The sequence below is a fragment of the Camarhynchus parvulus genome, chromosome 1, assembly GCF_901933205.1.
Source record: "Camarhynchus parvulus chromosome 1, STF_HiC, whole genome shotgun sequence".
NCBI classification, from domain to species: domain Eukaryota; kingdom Metazoa; phylum Chordata; class Aves; order Passeriformes; family Thraupidae; genus Camarhynchus; species Camarhynchus parvulus.
This window is the reverse complement of record NC_044571.1, coordinates 31,048,673-31,063,137: the sequence shown is the minus strand read 5'-3', so window position 1 is coordinate 31,063,137 and position 14,465 is coordinate 31,048,673. Positions and strand designations below refer to the sequence as shown.

Here is a 14,465-nt window from a genome sequence, read left to right as displayed (position 1 = left end):
TTTAATGATTATTGGAATTCATCTGATGAAAAGCACAAAGGCCAGCTGTGGTCTTGGATTAAAAGTCATCAGGGCAAGCTGTGAACTGATTCATATTAGCTTCCTAATTTAGGGTAAAGAAGTGATTATTATTAGAAAGACATGGAGACACTGTGTGCTGATGAGGTTATTAGCTTGTCCTGAGGAGGTGGCACCTGCTGAGTGTAGGTTTTAAGCGCTTTCCCTGCAGGAAAAGGTCGTCATTGCTCGCTGGAACACACACCATGCAGGAGGCTGGTGTGTCACACCTCAGCCTGTTGTTCTGCCTGCAGGGCCATGGGTATATTCAGCAGTGATCCACAGCCAGACACCAGGCTGTACTGACCACATCCAGGAAACCAGGCTCCATCTGTGCAGTGAAGTAAACAGGCAAAAGGATGGATCTGTGAGAAGCATTGCCACCTCTTGGGACCACCAAGCAGGAGATGTCAGTTTTAAAGTCTGTCATTAGCCTGGGCAAAACTTCTGCCGTTTTGTGCTGGCAGCCAGCAACCATGTGAAATAAAGATCCTTAGGAAGAAAGGATGAGGCTCAACACTTTCTTTTCTTTTAAGGGAAGGATCCCACTTTATTTCACATAGATGCATAGTTGTTTGGCCAAAAAAGGAAAAAATGTGAAAAGGCACATAATAATTGCTTGCCGGCCTAGCAGCAAATGCCAGATTCTTAGATCCATCATTTTCTGCTGGTGAATTATTCCAGAAATTATTAATAGTCCTTACCTAGTAATTATGCAAGAAGTATTTTCATAAATGTTACATCAATAATTTAAAAGCTGCAAGAGCATGTGATTTTCAGAGTGACCTCTGACTTGAGTTTGATAGCCAGGCGAGAATAAGAGCAGAAGAATAACCATACATGATAACTGTATCTGAGACTGATACATTTATCAGTAATAACTGATAACTGAGAAGGAAATTCTAAACTCTGCATCAAGGATGAGTTTGCTCTGATGGCTGGACTTCTCTGGACTGAACCATAACAGCACCAGTCCTCATGCACCACTGGCAAGGACTGAAGAATACTGTACTTAATTGCCTTACTCAGTGCTTGTGTTGACTTGAACAGTTGTGAGGAGCTTGGTTGAAACATGAACTGTTTTCTCTTCAGCTTTTCCTGATGCAAAACTAACTGAATGTAGTTCCAAATCATGTCAAGCTTGTCATGTAAAGCTGTTTACCTTCTTCATTGAATGTGTCTGTTTGAAAACTCAGAGCTCTGATTCATTGGTTCAGATCTTGATTGTGACCTTGATTTGATGACTGTGCAGTCCGTTAATCGGTGTGCTGTGATTCTGCTAATATGGTGATGTGTTTTGCATTTGTTTGCTTATTTTTAGTATAGAGGGCTGGCTTATTCATTTCAGTTGTAACATGAGTCATGTCAACTGAAGATGTATGTAATTTAAATAACATAATTCCCATGCATGTGAGCCTGCAACCAAGTAAGTAACTCTAACCCCGACAAGACCATATCAACATGAAAGCAAAGATATTAAAATATGTCCAAGTAAGAAATTAAACACAGAAAATCTCAGGGTTGCACTATTGCCTTTAACAAGCTTTTCACCAGCTGCAAGACAAGCCTAGTGCAATTACTTCCTAACTAAGCAAACCCTTGTCTTGTCTTAGCTTTGGACACATGTTGGTAATTTTAGAATCATCATGACCATGTGAATTGAGTGTTACTTCTGAAAAAAAAAAGCAGCACATCTTTTGGGGGTAATTATTCTTTTCAGCACAAGAGCAGAAAGTGTATTTGAACACCCCAAATATTCTCAGAAGCTAAGCCTTGACTCAATCAGCCTATGACAGCCTATGACAACCTGTAAACAGTATCAGAAAATCTGTTCTTTCAGGTATGGTATGGCCTTAGTAAAAAGTAGTGAAGAGTCTCTTAACAAAGGCTCATCTTTTCTCATTCCAGATTTTACCTTCCTTCTATTATGTCCCTTTTTATACTGCCCAGACTACCCACGTTGCACCTCTTTTTCATCCTTGCAACTGTTGATTAACCAGAGGAGTGACTGGCAGGTCCATATAGTCACAGAGTTTGCAGTTACCAGTTCTTCCAGCTAACCTCCCAGTTCAGCAGATGAACACTGGTGCATGGTATCCCTGTGCAGCTTGGCTCCAAAGCAGACAAGGAGTGCATTGTGACACTGGAGTATGTCTTCTCCATTTGGGACAGTGGGAATTAATTTGCCATACGTTCTCTCATTTAATCAGAGAGTGTTTTCATAGTTTGTTGTAATATATTTAAAAGGCTGGAGTGGTAAATGACTGACATATGAACAATTCAAACCAGATCCACAATTTACTGCTACTCCACAGTGATACCAGATTTTGGTCATAAAAACAGCCCTAATAATTTGGATATGTCAACTCTGTCATAATTCCCAGTCTGACCAATCTGTGAGACCTTACAAAGGCAGAGGACAGCAACATACAGTAGACAATGACAGAAATTTGTCATGGCCCTTGTTAAATGGCTAATGCTGCATTTTGACCAAATGGAAGAAAATAATACAATACATTTCTTAGAAAATAATGTGGTGTTGGCTCAGATTAGTTAATGACATCAAATGCTGAGGCACTCATCTGCTTCAACAGTGCCCTTTGTCTGCACACATGCATGGGGATAATTCAAGGCTCCAGGAGGGGGCAGATGTACTTGCAATGCAAGGGAAAAACTCCTGGACCTGCTGCTTTTCATCAACCTTTAAATCCTTTACAATAATTTAGGAAATATATATATATATATATATATATACACGCATTTATATAATACTCATAAAACATCAGCAATCTGAAGTTAAAATTTGGTTGTACTTGACAAGCACATAATATGCTAATATAGAAAATGGTGTAAAAAGAGAAGCTGAAACAGAGGTACATCTTAACCAGTACATCTCTATCAATTATAGAGTGATAATCTCAAAGGAGTGTTAAAGTTTTGCTGTCTTCTCAGACTGTTCTCTGGGTTTGCACAAATGACATTGCAGTTGTTGCTTTCCTCTTCAGCTTTAACAGAGCAAGGTGCTGTGCTGTGAGCCTCTCTAGCAGAAGAAGTAGGAAATCTGAGGGTGATCTGACAGCTGGAGAAGCCCAAAATTAGGTTCTTCTCAGAGCTCCACTTTTCAACACCATTGTTTCAAAAATGTAGGCTACAGTTTTCATGTCAGAATACCAGCACTCTTATTCTTCTATCCACTGGCACTCTTCCCACAAGTCCTGTGGGAGATATTTGCACTAGGGGTCTTTGCACCAAAAAGTTTCAAACTGGAAAAATGAGTGTGCTTCTTATTAGGTTTAGCAGACTGGGCATCTGCCAGGCTTTTATAAAACTGCTCATTTTCTGAGTCTTAGCTCTTTCACAACTTTTTTTTTTTTTTAATTGAGTGCAGGACAAGCTCTATCTTATTAAGTGAAAACAAAAGAGTGAGAAGTTGGAAATTGCCAGGAAGCCTGGGAAAGACTGATATTCAGCTGAGATTTCATTCCATGTTTTCCTGTTGACCTCACAGGCTCTCTACACAAGAGCTCTGAGTACATTAAAGAAAGGCCACAGTCTCATTTGGTCCTGTGAACATTGGCAATATGTTATGGGGACAATATACAAGCTTGAAAGGGAAAAACCGCAGCAATGTCCCCATGCCCTGGAGGTTTTGTCTGGTGCAATGCTGTTTAACCAGAGCACTGTGAGGTTTTAAATGGCCATATGAGATTTATAGTAGGTCATGACCAGCTCTCTTTTCAGGGCAAAGTTTGAAAAGTCCATTTGTCTCAAAATTTAAAAAAAGAGTCTGGTAATTCTCCAAGGTTTTTCCTCTTCCTTCAGGCAACTATTTTTTCCTGGCCAGATTCCTAAACCCTTCCCAAGAGCCTTTTTAATGTGGGAATTATTGTTCTAGTGTTTGCTATCAAAGAAATAATGCTGAAGATACAAATATTTACAAACCCACTCTAACTCCACATGGTCAGTATCAAGCTTATTAAGTTGTAGAAAAAGAGACATCATGACCTTAAAAGAAGTGGCTTCAGGAAGTCAGTATTTGAGGGCATTATTAGCAGGGCAGAGTGATGGTTACTGGGGAGGTGAGTGCAAAGGCTCAGGGTGCAGACAGAGCCCCCCCGTCCAGCTGATGGTGTGGTGCCCCAGCGTGGGCCAGCAGCCAAGGATGGCCCTGGCTGGGTGGTGGCAGTGCCAGCCCCCACCCTGCCTCAGGTGTCTGTGGGGCTGCAAACCAGGCAAAACAGGGCTGGTCCTCTCTACAGCTGTTTCTCCACCGTCCCCCTCCAATGACGGGGGCCACATCAAGCTTTCAGCAGTGAGTGATGCTTGGGTACCCTGCACTTGGCATCACTGATGGCACTGCAGACCAGAGGGGCTCAGCTCCTGGGGCGGCTGGAGGAGACTGGTGGGAGATGGGGGCTCCAGGGGAGGATCCAGGCACCCCAGTGGGGTCACAGTGGTTTTGAGGAATGGGGAAAGGGCAACTTGAGCAAGAAACACAGGAAGGGTCCATGATGGGCAGATAGAGAGGCTCTGGGACAAGGTCGCCTCGGGAAACAGCCAATATCATGGAGATCTGAGGCCACATAGAGGAAGGTGCATGTGACAGAGGCTGCAAGTCTGGTTTTCCTCTTCTCCCTCTAAAGGCATTATAGGAAGGAAGAAAAGGAAGATGGGAATGATGGGAATGGCAAGCAAAGTCCCTTAGGGCTGCTGGGAACCAGGGTCTAGCTGTTCCCTAAGCAGCACCTTCCCCGCCAGCAGGCATCACCTTCCTGGGCATGAGACAATACAAACCTCCCCGGGTATGCACAACACCAGGGCCACAGCAGAAAAAAAGCATATTAAAGTGTCTACAGCAGATCCTCAAAAAAGCATATTAAAGTGTCTTAAAGGATCATTGCAAAGCAATAAATTTACTTGGCAGGTCTCTATGACTTTTTGAGAGGGGATTTATATCTGTTAAATCAGAATAATGGGATTCTTTAACCACACTTCCCTGTTTTTTATGGTTTTTTGGTGGTTTTGTTTGTTTCTTTGTTTGTTTTTGGGTGTTTTTTTTTTTTTTTTGTTTTTAATTTTATTTGACAAACTATTCATTTAGAGCGGCTATGTTTGATTGTGCCAGAAAGTAATAGGTGAGAGGTACTTGTGAATTGTTTGGCTTCTAAGTTTTCACAGAGAAGGACCTATTCTCTTCTGTGTGAATGTGTGGGTGAGAGGCAGTGTCTCAGCCTGAAAAAGAGTTCTGTGCCTGAGTCAAGAATGAAAAAACCTTTTAAAATCTTGATAACAATCTAACACATTAGATACACTGCTATGCAAAGTAAATTTTGTAGGATATAACATACCTACCTTTGAAATAAACAACTTTCTTTTTGGCTAAAATGGTAGAAGATTGCAGACCATGTCAAAGATAGCATGTGTCATGTTTAAGTCATACATTGTGGAAAAATACCTAATTTAATTTTAGTAATTTCTATTTATTTCTGCTTTTCAAAATGATAAAATTTGCAGGTTAGAAAAATATAATATCTGAACTTAAACTTTTTTACATCCAGTTTCAATCCAGGCCTAATTTTACTTCTCAGTTAAAAACACATTAGAGCAGACAGTCATAATATGATTTGGCCTCTCTCTGACTGCAAAAAGGGCAGCCTACTATAAATACAGCCCTTGAGAAAAGGAAGGTCTTCCATTTGGAGAAGGAATTTGAAATTTCATGCCATTCCAGTTTGGAACAAAGCCCTCCAATTTTGAATTTACCCATGAAACAGAACCTCAAAGAAAGCAATAATAATGAAAAATAAAGCAGAAAGTGTTTGGTCTGGTAATTTGTAAAGAAAATGTCACCAGACAGACTCCCTGGAAATGTTGAGTGAGCAAAAAAACCCAACCTTATAACTTTAGAAAATGAGCCATTTGAGATTTTTGGATCTCGGTTTACATCAAAAAAGCTTCAATGGTTCCAAAGTCTGAATACTTTCCCTGCTCATCAGGTTGCCAGTGAGGGTGTTGGAGGAGCTAGTTGTGCCCTACTGGACTGCTGCTGTGCCTTCCCACCAGCATATGTGACATAGCTGTGGTAAAAAACTGTTCCACCATAAGAGCTTTGTTTAATTTCAAAAACACTCCAGTTTTTATTTGGGAGAAAACCCAGGCTGTTCAAAGAACACACATTTCCATTCACTGAAATGCAAGAAACCTAGAACAGTATGAACCATTCCTCAGTGGTAGATTAAATCCAATACTTTTCCAAGAGAGAGGAAAGGATAAAAATTTTCCTGCATCTTACATCAAAATTGAGGCAGTCATGAAAAAACAGAGGAGACACCTGGATGGGACTGCATGGAGGAGCAAAGTATCTCAGATCACAGCAATGTGACTCCTTACAGGAGCATTTCAGGCCTGATCAGCCACAACCAATCCCCATGGAGAAATCACAGGGTACCTCATTCTTTGTACTAACTCATGCTATTTTTTTTTTGCAAAGAAACTGGACAGAGTTCTGTATCTGTGTAGTATCCTCTTCACCCCTCAGAGAACAAAGGGCAGCCAAAGCACAGACTTGTTACACAGTGTTGTCCCCACTGGTGCCCCATGAGGACACTGTTCTGAGGAATCCCTTGCCCATCCCTAGCACCAGCATGTCTTTTTCATGGGATTGGCCTCCTGCAGAACTTGACTGTTCTCCCCTGAGCTAGCCAGTCCCCCCTTTCCTTTCTGCCTCCATTGTTGCCAGGGTCAGAACAAAAACAAGGGCAAGGGGGAAATGCTCTTGAATCTAAAATTAAAAACTACAGAGGACAGAAGGCAGATAGCCTTACCAGTGACAAAGGCAAACCCAGAAATTTAGCTGAGATTTCTAAACCATCTTTGCAGGAAGGCAGGAAAAACCAACTGGAGCAAGCATGTCATCATCCATGGAGCTGGTGCCAGAAAGCCCTGTTGTGCCTGGCTGATTACTGAACGATTAAAGCTTGAAGGGGGGATCTCCTTCCATCTGCTGCATGGACTGCTGCCTCACTCACAGGGAACTGAGATTTCTCCTTTGCATTGCTGCACCTGCTCTGGAGACTCCCCGAGCTACAGCTAGGATGCGACTCACAGGCACACAGGAGTCAAAAATCCCAAACTCGTGTCATGTAACTGGACCAGGCTGAGGTGTTGCTGCTTGCTATGAATTTTCACCTTTTCTTAAAATGAAGTGGTAATGAAAGTGGTGATTTGCGTGAACAGAGCGGCCGCCGGTTTCCTGCTTTTGGTGCTGTGTAAACCTGAGCTCTCTTTCATCAGACTGCCAGGAAATAGATACAAATGTATTTATAACATTTCACTTTTTGCAGCCTAGCCCTAAAAATAGCACAACATGTTACTCCTCGTAAAGGGCTCTCTGTTCTCTTATCCCACTGCTGAAGTAAGAAAGGCATAATGTTATCAGCTGTCCTCCCACCTGTTTGAAGAAAGCAAGTTTTAGCTACCAGAATTACTATCAGGATTAAAATCCCTTTTGTTTTACAACATGTTCATTGCCTATGGGGACTTTTATTGTCCAGATGTTCAAACCTCACTGAAATATCATAAGTAGTATCAATAATAAGGTAAACAGAATTTATTCACAAACTTTCTGCCTATAGCTGTGCACTCATGATATATCTAAGTGGAGTGCAGAGCATCAATTCCACAAAACATTAAGTCAGAGCTCCTTTGATCCACATTTATGAAGATGGACAGACAGGTTAGACAAGATTATGCCTCCAAGGGTCATAAAAATGTAGACGTTTCCCGACTGTGAACTGATTTTTCAAAGAAAATTATGTGCACAATTTAACTGGATGGCCATATATGCCTTCCAGGTTTTATATTGTTAATGTTTGTTTCCTCTTGGATTGTTGCTGTTCTAATACTCACACTTTTTATTTTTTGCCTCAGATACACACATTAAAAAACACTCTCACGCTTCTTGTCCTATTTGATTTATTCCAAAGAAATTAAATTACATTTTTATAAGCCTGTGTTACCACAAATGATAGCTGAAGATTTGGTGAAAAAAATTAATTCCTGATCCGTTGCCGTGAAGCGTCCTCGCTAGCACTGCACTGACTCCGTCTTTCAAAACCAGATGGAAGCAGTCCAACAGTATGATTAACTTCTTAGTCCCTGCAATTTCCTATTGCTCTACTTGCCCTAGATTTCAGGATTGACCTCCTGCTTCACTGCAAAATGCACAGTTGCTCAGTTTGATAAATCACACGAATACTTTTTTGATCACAGTTATCTACTATTTACTACATAGCCAGCAAGGTTAATCATATGCTGAGGCACTTCATATGCTGCACACATATACACTCTTCTTCCCAATAGCACTTTGCATATTCTTCATGCTGCCAGCCAGCAATGGGACCTGTTTTCTCCTTACTAATATATGAAAGACCACAGACCTACACCTTGCCTTTTTACCTTCCACACTCACGCTCTAATTGTCCTCACACTGCTTCTTAAAAGACCAAGGAAGTCAAAGAAAATATGTGAGAAATTACTAGGCAGATTTTTCTTCTGGCAGATCGATATTTTTCAAAATGTAGATGTTTCTGGGAACTAGAACTGACTGACTTCCCCCAGATATCTTTGGGGAGCAAATGCATGAGGTTGCCCATAGGGAGGTGGGGAATGTTTGGCTATCATGATAGCAAAACACTATCACTTCCTTGAAGAGAAAAATACATCTTAACTTTTCTTTTTCTGTCTTTAAACATCAAATGAATTCCAGTATTTAGTAGGGCTCAAAGTTGTTACAGTTCCCTGGGACAGCTCTCCTTCCCTGGGACAGCTCTCCTTCCCTGGGACAGTTCCACCTTCTCACACAATGATACCTCCACATCACATCTTTTGTGCTATGGTATAACAATTCTAAATAAACACCAGCAATACTCAAAGTATGAGAAAGAAAAAAGCAGCAACAAAAAAAGATGAGTGCTACACGTCTTGCTCACAAATTAAATAGAGGGAGTTTTACAGAGATACCTATTCCTTTTCACTCCAAGCTGTATGCACAGGCTCTTCTTCTAAAGCCCCTTTTCACTAATTCACAACATTCTCCAGTACTGGAAAACCTATCCTATATACAATATGTATCATTACTCTTCCACCTTCACATTCTGTAACTAGCAGGACTGAGAAACTCCAGACCATTCCAAGGAGCATCTGCCCTTTGCTACCCTATATTGGAGCAGGGGCCAGGGAGGGTGCAAGTGTGAGACACCAGCGTCTCCAAACAGCCAAGCTTTCATGCAAGACAAAAATGATAAATCCATGTATTCCCTCTCAGAGGTATTCTCTTTTTCCTCCCAAAGATAACCCAGAAAATTTAGGCAGTGTGCTAATGCTGAGAGCTGCATGCCTGGCTGTGGCAGCGAGCACTGTGCGTGTACGCTTTTCTCTGGCCAACCTATTGACTCCTGTGGAGCCTGTGATCTCAGTTCCGTCACTCTCTGCCGAGTCCCAGGTTAGCTGTCCCAAGCCAAGGCTTCCCCTGGGCTGTCACTGATTGCACAATGCTGCCACATGAAGCTTTCTGGCCAGCCAGCTAGCTGAGTCATTCACTGATATGCTGACCATGTAGCTTCTCGTGTGGAGAGCTCTCATGGTGTGAAAGGCAATGTTATCGAAAACGTCATTCCAGCACAAACATTAAGTATGTGAGTGACATGAAGCACATGAGTGTTTTTGCTAGCTGTCACTGGACTCTTTACTTATTTTAGGGTATCACAAGTTTAAGTGCTTTGCATAATCACAGCTGAAGCAGATACCTGAGAACAAGAAAACTTTGTCTCTTTTCACAAGAAGTTTTAAGGCTGCTTGGACAGCTACCTTGGCTGCCTTAAGTGATCTATTAAAAAAATCTAAATTGCCTCTTATTGTTGCTTTAATATTTCACAAGCAGTGCCTCCCCAGGCCTCCTAACACAAATAGTGTATCCCAATGTGGCTTTGTCTGAAGAAGAGCTGTGCTACACATCCCACTGGGCTAATCATCAATTCTGTGTCTGCTTACAATATCAGGGCAAGGGACTGGGTTGACCAAGGTCAGCCTTTTTGATTTTTCTTGCACCTGAGTGCTAAATGCATGCATACAGCCATGAGAGCAGCAGCACCTCTGCTTCCAAATGTCTCTCCCCACAGATGTGAGGCTCCACTGCTTCTCAGCTGCCCAAACCCTTCACTTCTCCAGTGAGGAAGGGGGCAACTCATTTGCCCTTCAGGATCCTGCATGCTACTGGCTACTAGAGTCCCATTAGGGTAAACCAGCTCATGTCTGGTACAGGCCTCATTCTGGTGTCCTAACTGTGATCAGACATGGACAGACGAGACATGGTTACGTGGAAGTGCAATATCCCTCCTGGTCAGACTGAAGGTTAAGACAGGTTGTGTAGCTCACCAACCATCATGAATGGGGCTTGTCTCCACCGGCAAATGGATACTAGTGCTGAAATGACTGCTCTGTCAACAGCAAGAGGTGGTAGACCTAAAAGGTTTATCACAGCCCATGCTTCCCAGTGCAGGTCTGGACAACACGTTTGTATCACCAGGGTGCTGAGGGCAAGCTATTGAGCTGGACTCTTTACAGGGCTTATCAGCTGGGAAGGCCAGGCCTGCCAGCACAGCCATATGGCTGCTGAGATGACTGGGCTCAACTCTGCCTGTACCTTACACGCCTGCACTGAGTTTTTATGGGCAGAGCTGGTGGGTTTTGCCTGCCTCCTGCAGTACAAGTACAAGAAAGGAGAGCAGATCATGGCTGTGAAGTCAGCACATCTCCCAAGTACCACCCAAGCCCTCGGCAAAGGACCTGTCTTTCCCTTGTTACAACCAGAGAGGAAACTCAGCAGTGGTACACCACTTTCCTCTAAGTGTTCAAAACTCTTCAGCAGGCCCACTTGGCCTACACTCCAGCACAGAGAATTAAAAACAGCCAGGGAAATAAAAGTGCCTTAGGAACACTGTAAATCTTTACTTCATGGAAAATCTTATCTTGCACATGAATATGAGCTGTGAGTAAATTTAATGTGTGGATAAGTACTGTACAATCTCCCTCATGGTGGGCTTTTCAGCCTAAAAAGAACAAAAGAATAATAATGAGTGTTGTGTTTGGGTAGGATTGCAAACAGCTGTAATTTACAGCTGGACGTTCTCCATTGCAAATGTATCCAGCAAGTAAGTGCTTCTGGGTTAGTGGAACAGACTGCAAAAAAAATTAGCTTTTAACTTCAGCCTTAAGGTCATAGTTCTGGAACCATGGGAGTCAATAATAAAATCTATTTAGCTCAGTGGGATTAAGCAAGTTTAAGACCTGGCTTAACCACGCTGCTTACTGTTAAATAACAGCAGAACACACTGGATATTTTAGTTACAGGCATTTTTCTTCATTTGAAAGCTATTCAGGCAGTGGATATAGGAGACAATTGAAAATATGCCAGCTCTATACCATTAAGGTATATGAGTTAAGTTCTTGCTCTTCTCTGTCCCAGAAAGTGAGTAATCTGTATACTTTGACCACTTTACTGAAAAGCAGTAAAACAATAAAATTAAAACCAAGCTGTGCTAAATAAACACTGAGGGCTTTTCATGAGAGAATGAAAAGCTAATGGGGCCAGTGCATCTTTGCTGACAAAACAGTCAGTGCATGTGCAGAGCAACCTGTGTTCTGGAAGCAGAAAAGCTGTTTCAGTCAAGCTTCTGGGTCACTAATCTTTGTGTTTGCACATAAATCTGCTGGGGGTTACTGTGTCATTCTGCAAACAAGACTGAGTGTGATACACTACAGAAATCAATGGCTAGATTTAAAAACTCTCTCTTTTATGTTTGTTTAAGGTTTTTTCCTCATCTTTTAGTGTAGCTGTTACCTTTTTAACAGAATCTGAAAACAGGAACTGCAAGAGGAACTTCCGGAGAGTATTTTTAGAAAAAGGGCAAAATTACTGAAAGCTTTATAGTAAGCTGCCATCTCCCTTGTTGCTGGGAAGTGCTGGTGTGTGGCTGGGAGCTCTGAGTTGCTACTGGGACACAACTAATGAGCAGCAGTATCACAGGCATCCTTCCTCTAGCCAAGAAGAGACAGAAACTGCTGTCACAGTGGGGGATTTTGGCCCCCTGCCCTCCCATTTGCTCGCTGCAGTGAGGTCATGGGTGGCAGGGAGGCAAACCCCCAGGGTGCACCCCCAGCCTTCCCAGTACCCCCTCCAGAACTGGGGGAAGGAGGGTACCCTGGCAGTCAAATTTCTGCAGAGCTAGTTGGAAAAGCTGTAGTCCCTGAGCTTGCTTTTAGGGCCAGACAGGGAAATATTTGATCATAAATCCTAAATCTGAGCCATGATGGTTATTAATACTGAGGCCCTTCTGCTCTGTGGATGAAGGCAGCCTGCAGCCAGCTACCTCACCACCTTTGACGAGGTAGGGAACATCTATCCATCACCAGCACTTTTCTTTCCAGGGAGACAGAAATCAAACTGCAGGGTTTGGGGTTTGTTCATTACCTCCAGGGCCACTCCTGCAGGAATGTTCCACATGCAGCCCAAGAGGAGAATGCTGTGAAAAAAATCCCCATGTTTCCTTTGGTCATGGTATTGTCCCCACCAAGTGCAAAATCTGCTTTGCCTCGGCAGTGAGCTTGCACACCTCCAGGGAGAGTGGCATAATGCTGACTCCAACTCCACTTTCTTTTTGCATTCATTCCAGTTACAGCAAATACTTCTGAGCCCTATAACTGTACCAGCAATTTCACCCACATCCCATACATTTTACTCTGAATTTTTTTTCCCTTAAAGCAGGGCAAAAAATTCTAAACAAAACCGTGTTTGTAAACTTGGGGAGGGAAGGTCAATAATTTTGGCGGTTTTACCCTCCGAGCAGAGAGAAATGTTATTCATCCATGCACAACATATAATTCAGCCTAAGTGACAGGCTCTGCTCTGGAGAAATCCTGGCCTGAGCTGGCTTCCAGAGTCAATTACCACTTATTCCCAGGGAGGCGGGGGGCTGGGGGCCAGACGGAGCAGAGGGGGCTGGCAACAAGACATGGGGAAATTTACTCTGTGTCAGCCTGCATGACACAGTACCTCATTTGTGGAAAAATGTAAATCTGCTAGTTCTTTTTCACAGGCACTAAAATGTACAGTGTCTCCTCCCCCTTCCCTACCCCCTTTCCCAAAACTGGAAAAGAAATCAGGACCATCTTAGAAAGCTACCTTATATTTCAATCAATCCTCTTTCATAAAAGTCATTTAAGGTAAATACCTGTGCAGACCTACAGCCCAAATATAACATTTACTATGGCCCAAATCCTGAATTCCTTACTCAGGCAAGTTTCCCATTGAAGTTAATGGATTTTTTTGCTTGAAAAAGAGCTGAGTAAAACTTGAACACTGAGGATTTGGTCCCCTGCTTATCTGCCTGCAGCACTGCTGCAGTTCCAGAAGTGAAAAAATTAATTAAATTCCTCCAATATGCCAATCTCTTAAAACTTAAGGGGTAAAAAAGGGCATTGTTTTTGTGCATAAAACATACAGAGAATCTCATCAAAGGAAGAGTAATTCCCAGGGAAAGGATTTGGAAAAAGTCAAAAGAGAACATCTCGGAATAAATGAAGTACTTATTGCTGAGAAATGAGCTCAGATATATCTCAGCAAACTCTAAAGCTCAGAATTTACTGCATCATTCATGCCTTCTCCAGTAAGTTTCTTATCTCTCGTTTGGTATCACAACAAGGGATTCTGCATACTCTGTATGAAATACAACAAGACTATGATTTTTGCAGTAATAAACTCTACACATGCATGACAAATCCAAGCATGCAAAATGTTTAACATCCCAGTTCACAGATACTTTGGGGACAAAATCCGATTATGAGTTATATGCCACAATAAATAGGGCTCAACGTTTCATAAAGCAATTTATAGTTCATAAAAATGACAAAATGTACCTGTCAGATAGAACGCGGAGAGCAGATCTCTGTGCTGCCTGCTGGAAGAAAGGGCAGAGATGTTTATTTTATATTCTGACTTGAAAATTACGAGCACAATCAACACTTTAAAAAATGCGTTACACACATTTTTGTCACATGTCCAAAATGTTAAAGTACGAGCAAAGTAGCAGAGAGTCTATAGTCAAATGGACATTCCAGCCAAGTAAATGTAAGAGCACTTTGTTTAAAATGCCAAAACCCAGAAGACTGTCAAAGCACCGCACGGTATTTGAGGTCTGAACTACTCTATTTAGACAATTTTTTTCTGTAGGTCCCTGAAAATTCTCCAGGACTCCGTTTTCTGCTTTCCCCTCTCCCCACTTCCACACCCCCACTCCTTCTCCTTTACCATTAGTCTCCTCCCATTCTTCCACAGAAACAAACATCACATA

General features: G+C 42.2%; 1 protein-coding gene across 3 annotated transcripts in view; it reads right to left on the bottom strand.

Moving 5' to 3' along the window:
* Positions 1-14,465, bottom strand: part of AFF3 (AF4/FMR2 family member 3) — a 321,693-nt gene that overhangs the window by 61,824 nt on the left and 245,404 nt on the right. For 2 of the 3 annotated variants that reach the window (XM_030957367.1, XM_030957383.1), the window contains one exon: positions 14,032-14,072. In XM_030957367.1, coding sequence (XP_030813227.1) covers positions 14,032-14,072 — 41 coding nt within the window. The remainder of the gene's footprint in view (positions 1-14,031; positions 14,073-14,465) is intronic. The other variant, XM_030957375.1, reaches the window with a different exon arrangement.